General features: G+C 44.6%; 1 protein-coding gene across 10 annotated transcripts in view; it reads right to left on the bottom strand.

The window, feature by feature from the left end:
* Positions 1-13,161, bottom strand: part of LOC107272928 (fasciclin-1) — a 149,084-nt gene extending 135,923 nt beyond the window's left edge. For all 10 annotated transcript variants that reach the window (XM_015750651.2, XM_025090311.1, XM_015750659.2 and 7 more), the window contains exon 1: positions 12,747-13,161. In XM_015750651.2, coding sequence (XP_015606137.1) covers positions 12,747-12,893 — 147 coding nt within the window. In that variant the 5' untranslated portion in view covers positions 12,894-13,161. The remainder of the gene's footprint in view (positions 1-12,746) is intronic.
* Positions 13,162-13,454: the final 293 nt, after the last annotated feature.

Genomic DNA, 13,454 nt, shown 5'->3' with positions numbered 1-13,454 from the left:
GGGGGAGGGACGCCGAGCGTCGCCCGAGCATCTACAAGCGTAAAGTCCCCGGATACGAGGGATTTTTAATATTTCACCGGGAACGAAAATCGTTAAGCGCGACGACGATTAATTAGGCGCGCCACGAGACTACCGCGCAGCAAGGTCGTCGGCGTCGTTGACGTCGTCGACGTCGACAAGAGCATCCGTGGGGTTCCTCGTACAGGGAGACATTAGCAAGAGGATAGGCCGAAAGGAACGTAACGCTTGGTTAGCGACGTGCGAGAGTGCGAGAGAGCGCGACAATCGAAGGGGATGAAAACATACGAGCAGGAGACGGAAAGGCGCGCCGCGGCGTCTCGCCAGTCGTCTCGACGCCACTAAGAGAATGTGGCCCTGGGGCAGTAAATACGGTTGGAGAAGCCGAGCCTGAATCGTTTCGCCGACTAATAGAATGGTTTCCATAGCGATCCTGTATACAGGATGTCCATACTATCTTTGGGAACTCCGTAGGAGCGTGAAGGACAGGGCCCTGTGAGAAAACGATGCTAAACTGAATGCCTTTAGACAGGCGAAAGTCCTATTACGTGTTAGGAGATAACAGAGCGGCGAACGATCGGGTCGAGTGGACGAGATGAACTTCACGTTAAAAGCAAGTAGTAGCACCGTACCCTGTGATGTATATTTACGTGCTGGCTTTATACGTGCGAGCTTACAGGCAAGCGGTTGGTACGAGGATCCTCGGCTTACCTGAAGGCAGAAGGAAAAGTTTGTTACGTTAGAAGTGAAAACGATGCAGGAGTCTCTGCTCGTTTGGAATATACAATTTTCAGGATAACTTTACGTTAGGAAGGGCAATTACGGAAGCGTCAATATCCGAAGTAGACCATATAAAGTGTGAGCCGCGTAACCGTTTGTCTGTTTTATAAGAGATCGTAAAGTCCACAGCGGTGCCTGGGACGTGCGTTAGGAGGATAAGCAGGAGTGTATAGGCGTTCGAATTAAACGAAGGAGAAGTACTCTCTTCCGGTCCCGTTGCCGAGTTTTTGGTTCGATGCTCACGATAACGATGATCCACCCTTATCCCTCGAGAATTTATCCGCCTCGCGTCAAACTTTCAAGCATTATTTTTTTTCCCCCTTCTATCCAGTGATCTCGCTGTTCTCGGATCAGCGTCGCTGTTAACGGTCCACTTTCGTAGGTTTTGGTGAGCGTCGGGACGCTTAAAAAATGAAAAAAAAATAATAATAATAATTTGCAACGACAGCAAAAAAATTTTTTCGCTACAGCAAACTCAAGCTGTCACTGTACGTGGATGACGATTTCATTTACTGTCGGAGCGAATCTTTATTCCATCCTCTGTTCGCCGAGAGCAAGAACATTCTGAAATTGACTGCAACTATGAAAATTGTCTTGTGCCACTAAATAATTGATACGACACATGGAAACAAAATTTCCTTATGCCCGCAAGTATACACAAAGAGCATTGTTCCAATCTCAAGTGCGTGCTACGGTAGGAAGAACGAGCAAAAATATTTGAGCCGCGTCGACTGAAATATTTGTCCCGTCCAACAACCGTTTACCTGAGCAAGTATCCCGAAGACTTGGTAGCACCGGAGAACCATCCGGGATCTCCCTTATCTCCATATCGCTGAAGAGGATGCCGATAAAGAGGGCAAAACAAAAAAGGATCGCTGCAGGATCAAAACGACGTCAAAGCTGAAGGGCGAGAAGGGGAAAGCCATATAATGGTGGACAGTGACATAACGTCGAGAGCGGAAGTGGTTCCCTCGACGAGCTGCCGTTTTCGCGACGTCCCCTCCGCCCTCCGACCCTCTGGGCCCCGGGATGGCAACGCCACGGGAAGCCGGAAGCACGCTCCATTTCGCGAGAAAAGGATAGCGCCCGCTCGACAATCAAGCTTCCGGCGAATTTTCACGGGACGTTTTTCGCGGTTGTCTCGAACAACAGGATGACTCACGATGACGTCGACGTTTCTCCGCGACTGTTAAGGTTAACTTTGCCACGTGAACCACCCGCTTGACCATTATGGTCGTCATCGTCGCGATCCCTCGCTTCGAGTTCTTCGTCGAAGCGACGAAACTGACGTGCAATCTTCTCGTTAATACGAGGCTGATCCTTATCGCGTGCTTACGGAGCACCCGGGACGTGGCTACTGCTTTCCCATCCTGAGATTGCAAGTTAAAGTAACACCCGGGCAACTTCTTAGAGAATCTTGAGCTCTACCAGTGGGTCTCCCGCGGCACAGTCTGGATCCTGTACACCCGGGAGAATCGTCGGGTAACGAGCTTTGGTGATAGATTACGTCACGGTTAGTTGTGAGGTATGGGGATGAAATACTCTGGTCTCTGAGAAGCCCTTGAAAGACAAAAAAAGAGAGGGGGAGAGAGAGAGAGAGAGAGAGAGGGAGATCGCAGAGAAGCTTCGCGCGACTCCCTTTCGCAAGGACTCATCAAACTTTTCTACATCCAACTCGCCCAGCTTTGGACTCAACGTTATGATGACGCACGGTTATAGGTTAGGACACACGTAATTTGATCGAACTGTCTCGTGAACCGTGCTTTAAGAGAAGTTTGGGACTAATTTACAAGATTACTCGAATATAAATAACAACTGCGAGCGAATGAGCGTTACGCTCCAATGTACTTTCAAGAAGACTCCGCAGTACTGTTTGCGTCGCTAACAAACTGACAGTTGGCTCGTCGACATGTGTCCCGTAGTTGGAAACTGGGTTGGCGTTATGGTGTTTGGATTAGTTACGTGCGTTGACGTAGCCGAGGATAAATATTAGCGTAGGTGCATTTTAAATCGTAGTTTATTTAACCGAGTCCAAAGGGACGATACGCGATGCTTGCGTAGCCGCACAGTGCATAGAAACGTTCGAGTTATACAGATTCCCGTCAAAATCTCTAATACAAAATTGATCAACACACGCAACTTCATATGCGATAATATTGCGATACCGATGTCTACGGCATTTAAAATTTAATACACAACGCATTTTCGTAAATACACTGACACTGTACTGTATTGCGCTACAGTAATGTATTAACCCTATCGACCTGCGGCCACCGAAACGCTCATCGCTCGAATATTTCTAAAGATTAATATTAATTTAAATCCACATTTCGCCATAACCATACGAGTCCAGTAATAAAAATACATAAAACTTTGATAATAATATAGAAAAATCGTAAAATTCAAATATATCGATATTTCATCAAACTCATATATTTACCACAGTGAAATTATTTTTCACATTTACCATATCCGCCAGAACAGAAATATCGAGCTAGATCGACCAATCGATAACGCGCCTACGACGAAGCAATATCGAACCTCTTATATAATACATTTCGCAAGACCGAAATAGTCCACGAATATTTCCCAATTGTCCATTATCAAAATTGACAACGGGCATAAAAAACGTTCTGTCTACAGGAACTAGTATCGAGCAGAGCATTATAAAATATTCACATGAAAGGCGTACAGGAAAGAAATGATAAATTCGAGCGAGCGAACTTCGAAGGGAAAGAAGTCCGAAGTAATCTAGCATAAAACTTATGGCATCGAGTTTACACGACTAGAAATCGCTTTCCACAACGCGCAAACCAGGACTCGGGACTTTCAGTTTATTTATCATAAAAGTATCGACGTCTCCCATCGTCCAAAGCCTGTCCCTCCTCCTCCTCCCTGAGCACGTAGAAAAAGGAACCGGTGTGTATCGAAGTACTACTACCGCCACCACTACCATTGTTACCTGCTGCTACTGCTATAGCCCCATCTCCCTTAGGCCCACCTCCGTCGAACGTCAAGTATTCAATTTCTATTCTATCCAGAATCAGCTGGCAGACGTCTACAGGGTGGTGCGGTCGGGGCCCAGAGCCTTTTGAGGCAGATGATTTCCGATGAAGATAAAATAAGAAGAGAGAGCCATTCTCTTTACGAGGTACGTACACCCTGTACGATCTCACTCTGCACCCTTAGAGCCAATACTGTTCCCGTATATACATATATGTATAAGGATACCTACCTGCCGTACACCTGACACGACCTCGCCAACGTCACAGACGCAATGGGGCACAGTCTATTTTTCCCTCCTTACGACTACCTGACTTCGACGCCGGGCGTCGGGGTTCCCCTAAACAAAAAGAGCCGAGGGGAGGGTCCGAAAAAAAAAAAAAAAAAAAAAAAAAAAAAAAAAAAAAAAAAAAAAAAAAAAAAAAAAAAAAAAAAAAAATAACGAATCGTCAGACTTCGCTCGAACAATGACGACGCTGACAGACGTTTTTTTTCCGACCCTCCCTTCCATCCCTCGTTTTCAATCCCACCCCTATTTTTCATCGGACTCTCGTCACCAGTGGGGTATCGATCACGTGCTCGGATCATAAGGACGCTCGAGTCGTGACTGTCCTGGGTCCCCATGATCCTGTGTCGTTTGGTCTACGCGTATAAATCTACCACGGTGCATGTGTTTATTAGGCTCAACTTGCCAAGTGCTTTAACGTCGCTTTGTTTCTGCGCTTCTGACGCGTCGCTTTTATTAGAAATGACGACAGAGGTGATTGACGCTAATGAAAATATACTAATTGAGTGTAACCGAGATATATAGCGTTTTATATGGATGCCATACAGCAACGAATGGTATAACGCTATAATAGTAAGTACTGGATTTCATGGGCTAAGCTAGTAAAAGGCGTATCGTTAAATTCAGGCTCTTAAGCCGTACTAAGCCCCGACGAAGAAAGAGTACCAAAGGACCCATATAAACGTCAACTATTTAGCATTTAACTACCGTTTCCAATTGTCCACGTTGTGGTTTAACGGGCCGATCGTCGAGGGCGAACGACTGTCTGGGAAAGGAGACGTCGCCGGCCTCGTTTTCCCTGCCGCTTCGAAGAATGACGCCAGCAGCAAAGCGTCCTTGCGAACAAGATCAGCCAGGTAGAATATCGATGAGGGACGTACGGGTAAAAGCGTCGCAGCTTCGTTACGGTTAATTAAAAACAAACCCAATTTATCCGTAAATATTGACGATTCGCAGACGAGATATCTCGCAAGCCATAAATTTTCGAGCGAATCCTGGCACGCGTGCTTAGTCGTACGTAGCTCGAGATCCTTACCCACTATGGTAAATTGAAATATATGTATATATACGTCTGTGTAATTTTAACGTGCTAAATCTAACTGATACGATTATACTGTCTATGGTATCGATATGAAATTGTGATACCTATATATGTATAACGAAGGAACAACAGAGAAAAAGTAAAATAAAGTATCCAAAACTCCAAAGAAAGTTCGAGAAGAATCGAAAAAAAAAAAAAAAAAAAAAAATAGAAAAACGTTTGTCAGCGTAAAGGAAAAAAAAAGAAAAAAAGAAAAAAAGAAAATAGCACCAAAGTCCCATAAAGATAATCTCAACTACGGCAAGTCCGTCTGATAGGATTAAACAGCGAGTAGCGATAGTAGCGAGTACGGCGCGATAGTTTCCACGAGAGCGAACGTTCGCTCGCTAGGCTCACGTATGAAGGTGTGTTGGCGCACAGGCCGGATTACGCGGCCGCATTGCATCAATGTTGGAAGCCGTGTCCTGAAACAGGGCTAGAGTCTACATCGCACCCTGAATGTTGGCTATCTGTCTACATGCACATATACGGGTATCTGGATGGGCTATAGGGGAGGGTGTTAAAGGAGGGGGGACGGGGGTGGCCACCCCCGATGTAACCGCGGATTACAACCAGCCTTGATTACGGACTTAGTATCCAAGCCTGCGAAGGCCGCCGTGCGTACTAATCGGGCTTTATTTAATAATCAACTAATCGCCAAACTCGCCGACTAGGATCAGACGCTAACGAACGTGCACGAGTGTCCGCCTATCGTGAACCTGATATTGTATAGGACCGGCGTATAACGTATTTGCGCAACTTCCGAAATTCCGATTATAAATAAATTGTACGGAGGCAGAGCGACGACAACGTTGAATTCCACGCTCGATTTACGGCCACGTAAGGACCAATTATCCTACGATACTTGTCCAATCAGAGCCTCGGTCATAGCCAGTCGATTAAATGATCTTACGGGCCAATAGGGCATGGAGACGAGAATTCGTACGGGATCGATTGCAACAAATTGCTTTCATGCTAATACGCCAGTCAACAGACTTCCCAATTAGCATATAAATCGTATTTTTCTCTATAAGACGTAAAACAACAGAGAGATGCGCGCAAAGCACACGCGGTATGTCTAGCTAAATATATTGTATGTACATTATAAGCATCGTATATCTATAGCGTACTGAAAGCGCGTATAGTTTATTGGTACGTCGAAAAAGAAGCCTAATCGAAAATTTTATTGACAATTTTATACGAACTTCATAAATTGCAATCTTACTTACTAAGGCAATAAATGAACTTTCGCGCTTGTTGAGCACTTCACTGTCCACTTGGAGGGGGGAGTACTAGATTCCGATTGGTTGACTTCGTTACGCTTACGTCTTACGTCGTTACGTTATTTTGTGTGTAAAGGCCTTCACACGTAACACGTAAATAATACCAAAGTCATGGCCAACGAGATGAACGTCACTTCTTTTTCAGCTTATCAAAGCCGAATGACTAGTCGTTAATTGACAAACGACGATTAAGGAAAAGAAGCATATCACCATTGACAACACGTACAGCGCGAACACCCGGTATATTATAAGAGTAGGTATGCCTAGTACGATGATATCGTATATATATCATGACACACTTTAGTCTAGACTAAATAATTTAGGAATCATTGCTCCCTACCCTATTGCACGCACATCCAATTCCCGACCGACGCGTATTGTCGCCTTACGTGTGAACAGGATCCAACGGGTGTAACAAAAATCCACGCATTCAGCCAGACGTCCACTATGCTGGAAGTCGCTAGAACTGTCTTAATAGATCCCCTTATTCTTACGGCTATCGTCAGGTGACACGTGTACAATCGTGTTCCTTTCTTCGTATGACCCCCGGGTATAATGAAACTGACATGGGTCAAGTTAAAAGAGTTTAACGGTACCGTGTACTGTGTAGCATGGCAAAGAGAAGGAGAGGGACGGAGAAAGAAGACGGGAGAATGAAGAAAAAGAAAGGAGAAAGGAGAAAGAAAGAGACAGAGAGGTCCAAATGAGTTTCGTTCACGGTGTACGTGACGTTATACGTGTATATTATGCGGAGAGGGCGGCATTGAGTGGTAATTGAGGAGGTAATCATAGCTCATCCTCATCCACACCTCGCAGTACGGTGACACCGCGCCTGATGGTCCTCGGCACAGTTCGCAGCGCCGACTCACTCTGCACCTGACTCACTCGTTCTCCGATTAGCTCGTTCGCCCGAGATCCTCAGGGAAATCGGGTGCGATTGACGATAATACGGAATCAAGTGGAGGCGAGAGAGCGCGCGAAAGAGCGACAAAAGTGGGTGCGAATGGCGAGAAAGAAAAAGGATGTTAAAAAACGGGAACCCAAGTGTTTCTTGAAAATCGTACAGTGGATACCGCAGGAATTTCAATCGATCGCGTAACACTTTCCAGATAACAGGAAAAGCAATGTGGTTCAAGTGGGACTCGCGATACGAATGAACAGCATAACGTAACGAACGGAGTTAATTGTCCGGGTTGATTGTCATTTGATCTTCCACTAGGTATTCCCGACATTCTGCTCTCTGTACGCTTTCACTTCTCTTTCTTTCTCTCGGGCTCTTCCACTGTCCGTCTCTTTCTCATTCCCGCATTTCTCATCGTCACCCACTTCTTCTCTGACTGAACTTGTACCGACGGCAGGCACTTCGGGACGAATGAGAGCGCCGCCTGACTTCTTGCTTAATTGCCATAGTTAAGAACGAACGATGCACGGAATGACATGCGGAGAGAGAGAGAGAGAGAAGAGGTCACTCCGTTGAAACGAATTTTACTAAATCGCAAGTATCTTTAAGCAGCGAATTCAACTCCATGGGAATGTCAATATCTACGAAAATTTTGGAGGCGTTAGAACACACGGAAAGACATGTCCCAGAATAGAGAGAATGCTGGAACAGTTTGGGAGAGCACTGCGGATGGTTGCTAATAAACCGCAGACTGTCTCTGCTATTGGCCAACTTGGTATTACCGAGAAGACCTTCCATACAGACATACCGCGTATATCCACGTACCACTAAAGTGTATCCACTATCACTGGAGGTCTATGGAAATTCAAAGCGCCCACTAACTATCCGGAACTGCCACTACTTTACCGGCGGTGACTGTCTTAAACTATCGCCGGTTCCGGTACCAGTTTAGCCAACTATGACAATCAGAGAAAAACGTACAGACGACGTTTACCAGGTTGAAAATAACAGTGAGGACTTTTCTCGGGTATACCTTGCGACGATCTACCGAATATCGTGTACCTTGGAAACGTCTACTGGCACTGCCTCTAAATCCAATTGACTCAACTGCTATGAATTAGGCATTAATCAACGTATACAGGGAGTGCTGTGGGGGTTTAAGGGATGATTATTAGCAAACGCATAGGTATATCGATGCGAAGGGAGAGAACTGCTCCGGGGGAGAAATTTCCGAGCAATTCTCCAGGATTCTGCGTACACCGGGTTATTCGCGATATCTCCCTATGGGTCGTCGCGGCGCGTATAGCCTGTCCCAAAAGTTGTTGTCAACGTTGTGAGGTCGAGTAGGCGCATTGTGAGGCTGGGCCAAAGCTAAGAGCCGTAACGTGGATTCTGAGCCGTGTCCTTGCGTCCCTCTCCGTAGCTATAGTTATAATTTACATCGGTCCTCGCGTTATAACGCCGCTTTGGTTTCGCTTCCAGCAGTCATCGTACATGGCGGCGCATACGAGATGAATGCAGTACCATTTGAATAGAATAGCCAACTTCGTCCCGGAGGGTTGGCTGGAATGCCAGGAGCACAATATATTTCCCCAGCCTTCGAGGCCAATGTCACTCCGCTTCGTGGCCTTGCAATAATACCCATATGACCGGTTCATAGTCTCCGTAGTTTGCACTCTGTACAAATATCGACAGCAATTACCGATCGTTTGGTTCTGTCGCTACATGGAAACATCACCGGTATACAATTTTCAACGGGGATTCCGTTCTATCGGAACACTGGGTACATTAGCAGGATAGAACACTCCGATCAGCATACGTACAATTTGCTGTTATCGCGAAATCCCGAGTATTATATTTTTATTCGGCTGTGCGAATTCCGATTCTGTATAGTGAGATGTTGAAAAAATTGGCATTAAAAAAAAAAGAAGACATATAAGGAAAAAAGCGTTAGGTATCCTTATAGAATGTGGCAAGCATAAAAGTGGTTCACAATGGTCGTTAAACGTAAAACCGAAGGATATTTGGCTAGCAGTGAGAACGTGACTTGAAACAATCCAATAAGAGCGACGACGCTCGCGTCGACTGTAGGTGCCGCCCAAGCGTCGTTCTAGCGGAAGAGCAGTTTATTTCACGAAAACCGGAACAATATGTCACCCTATGCGCGCCTGGTACACGAAGTAGCGCTCGGGGGGCAGCTAGCGACTCGTAAAATATGAAAACCTATAAAATCGTAGGCAGGATGCGTCACGAAGGCTGAGTATGCATATTACGTAACAACAAACGTACAAGAAATGAAAATGGAATTTATTTCAGCGAACGTTCGAAAATAATAAAAATGTACAAAAATAAAATGAAAACACGCATTAACACCATGAACTTTAATGATAACCAATAAAATATCTCGATTAGATTTAAATTACAAAAAGATTATAAAAAATGTGTCTAAAAGCAAATTTACGATAAACATATAAACAGTCTACGATCATAGAAACTAAACCAACCATAGTGCGCATAACAACGGCAAAATATACGTGGACGAATAATGATTTAAAAGATACGTAGGTCCAATCGTTTCAGGATCATCCTAGTACCGTTCGATTCCTCAGTCCCAAGAATTAGAGTAGCACGTATACGATATCGAGGTTACCTATAACCAGCCACTCGTTACGCAATCGCTGATACTTTTCATCTCAATTTCATTGAAACCCATAGAAAACTCGTTCTCACGAATATATCTTGACCACGGTCCCATAATGGCGGTCGTGCTCTCAGCATTAGATGGAAAAGCACAGAATCACAGAATATACTGCTAACGAGTCTCTAATGCAAAGACAAGCGAGACGAAGGTCGTCCGTACCAAGGAACCATCGCTGGTATATATAATTTTACCGATACTATATTCTCCGAACACAGTGTACACGTAACTGCGGTATATTGGATCCGATTACGATCAGAGTCCTGAATTCGCAACGGGATTACCGATACGACTGAAATAACAGCTCGCATGACAGAAAAACATTGAGAAGCATCAATACGATATTTCGTTAATCAAGTATAAGGGTACGTACATATATATATATATGTATACACACGTACTATGCACGCGCAGCTATCATTACAAGCATCTAAGAGTCGAATTAACGAAACGTTGATGCGTATAAAAAGGAGGCGTCAATCCGTCCCGTGGAACGTCGCTCCGCCATTGTCTCGCCATTTATTCACATTTTATATTTCCGCAACGAAAATGCCTACCCGCGGTGCCGTTGTTTCCCTGAATGATACTTCGCCATGTAGAGACGGTCTGCGCGCAAGGATACATAGATACACACAGTATGCAGGTTGTTTTGTTTCTGGACTTGAGCGCTTGTTAAAAATATCCGGTGGGAGCCCCAAGAAGCACGAGATGAGAGGCAAACGAGGAAGAAGGGATAAGGTTCGTGTGTTCGTTCACCTCCCGCGTCTCAACGAGTTCGGCCGAGCCGAAGATGTGAGCCTGGAGAGTTGCCGTGGCTTAAGGTAGTTTTCACAACGAATTTTTAACGGAGGAATCTCGGCGTTCTGCTACGGTCGTGAAACCAAAAAAAAAACCATGCGACATACGGTCCGCCTCCGGGTATAGCCTTCTGTCCCTTTCTCTCTCACTCTTTTTTCTTCAGTCCCTCCCTCTTGCAAGCGAGTGCGTATGTAGGCTCTATGAATTCTCCGTAATAAAAAAAAGTACCTAGTACTGTAACCGGAAGGAGGGACGTGCACGCTTCATATTGTTTTCCTGTGACGCATCCTTAGGGTATGTATGAGTCAGCGGTGTGTAAAGTATTTAATTATTATTGTAGAATCAATCTGTTATGCATAGCTGAATTTCCTCTTTATATTGTAACCGTGCAGTATTTAGCTGACTGTATGCATTGTCTTTATTTGATTATAGGGGGTGACAGCTTTCTACGACTTTTTCCAACTTTTCTGGAATTCTGTTGCCGTCCTCGCGCACCCTGTCGACTTTAGGGGCTCGTGACCGGAAGAGGGGAATCATGAATGGAGGAGAGAGAGAGAGTGTGTGGCGGGAAAATGGGATGGGCAAGGTCGTCGTTCACACCGGTACGGGCCGTGAATACACCTTTAGGTTTTTGCTGCTGACCGAGTGAACGCGACGTCTAGCCGAGACCTATAGACTCACGTTCCACATGGAAAGTCAATAGCAGGATAGACTCCAGACGGGCAACGCGAAAAACTAGGATGGGAGACAGTGGGAATTCGGTTACTGAACTTTTTATACAGTTAAGTTTTACTTCAGCCAATGGCTCGGTCGGAATAAATAAAAAAAGAGACTGAAGCTGAATCCCATGAAAGATGCACTACTTTGCGAAGTAGGTAACTACCGAATCGTGCAGACCGCAAAACTTGGTGATTTTTGTTACGGCAACAAGTTGCCATTGCAGGAAGCTTCGACGGTATTCAACTGTCAAGTGCTATAGAAGGACAACGTGAAAATTGACAGAGCACTATATTATGCTGCTTAAAAACGTCACCGTAAACGAATCTATTGGCCGTCGTATTAATAATGTATAAAATTTTAGAAAATAACTTTAGGGACTTCGGGTCTTTGAGTATTGGTGGAAAGCGAAATTATTCCGCAAGGCATACAAGAATTTATAAGGCAGTACTATTATATTCATTGCCTTAAACGCTTATCACATAGTTTCGTATTCGCGACAAGCACGTACGTATCACAGATTAAAACATATGCGAACATGAGATTTGAAAATAAGAAAACGGTAACCTCTGCCGAATCTTAGGACTTATTATGTAAATTAGAAAAACTCATAATGCTAATGGGAGTAAATTATGAAACTGTTTTGACGTCTGACATACAAAGGTCTTGAGCTCGTAAATAGCATGGCTTAAGAAAGGTTCATTGTAGGGGATCCTAAATCAGTATAAATGTAGAATAAATTTTATTCCAATTTATGATACGATGGGGGTTTTGTGTTTGACCGCTAAATTCTCGTCAGCCATCGATGCAAAGTTAAATGCTTGAACGGAAAGTTTTTATTAAAAACCCTCGATGTTCACAGAATACGGATTTTGTATACATACATAGAAAAAGACTGAAATACTACTTAGAGTATCTTAGAACTTGTTTTTTTTCTTCTTAACAAAATTTTACAACTTTTGTTACTTGTATTTGTTTTTCCTCGCTCACTTCAATACTTTAAAGAAATGCCACAAACGCCATATAACTATATCGACATTTCTCGAATATACCTATAAGCACAGCAACGCCACGGCGTCGATCGACAAGAATGCGAACTACGTACGTACGATTTAAATAAGAATCTGAGAAACGTCATTCAAAAATCAAAAAGTACAATAAAATCTCCAAAAAGAATTTACCTGAGATAAATCGATGTCATCGCGGATCTTGGCATCAACGGTAGGTCTATGGTAGCTATCGCCAGCACTAACGATTTGATTTTTAATGGCAAGGACCGTCAGAGCGGCCAGTAGAACCGCCGGTACTAACGACACCATCATGATCATCCACACTCCGGAGAATGTACAGTCAAATAAACACCCAAAAGATCACTAATAGTAATAAAATTTAACACTCACTTCGCGAAAACTCAAATGACTACGCGGATAGAGTCAATGACAAGATCGTTTTCATCTGGTATAAATCAAGTGGAAATAAAAATTCCAAGTTCAATGAACGTCTACTGTCACGACGAAGTATCTGGCTGGCACGATCGGTCGCACTTCTTTAGCGTGCTAGCGACACGGAGGATGGCGCGGGACTGCGCCCCCTCCATGCCTGGACCCCCAGGCCCCCACCATGCGGCCAAAACGAGTCTTCAACAGCGCCCCCAAGCTCTTCTTGCGCACTCACGAACACGGAGGTAGAATACATGACGTCACGCACCTTACCCTTTCCACGTTGGTACGCCTTCACGGGCTCGGTGACGTCACACTCACGGCTTCTCGTTCACGAATACCTACGACAACTCACTGATGCTTATTTCTCAAACGGAGCTCATGTGGTGAACACGGCTCCAGGCATCATGTGAGACCTTTGTTTTTGATACGTAGGTAAATTTTGTTTGG

This window comes from Cephus cinctus, unplaced genomic scaffold (assembly GCF_000341935.2).
Source record: "Cephus cinctus unplaced genomic scaffold, Ccin1 Ccin1_scaffold0087, whole genome shotgun sequence".
Taxonomy (NCBI): Eukaryota; Metazoa; Arthropoda; class Insecta; order Hymenoptera; family Cephidae; genus Cephus; species Cephus cinctus.
The sequence above is the reverse complement of the archived record's forward strand: the minus strand, read 5'-3'. Positions and strand labels throughout refer to the sequence as shown.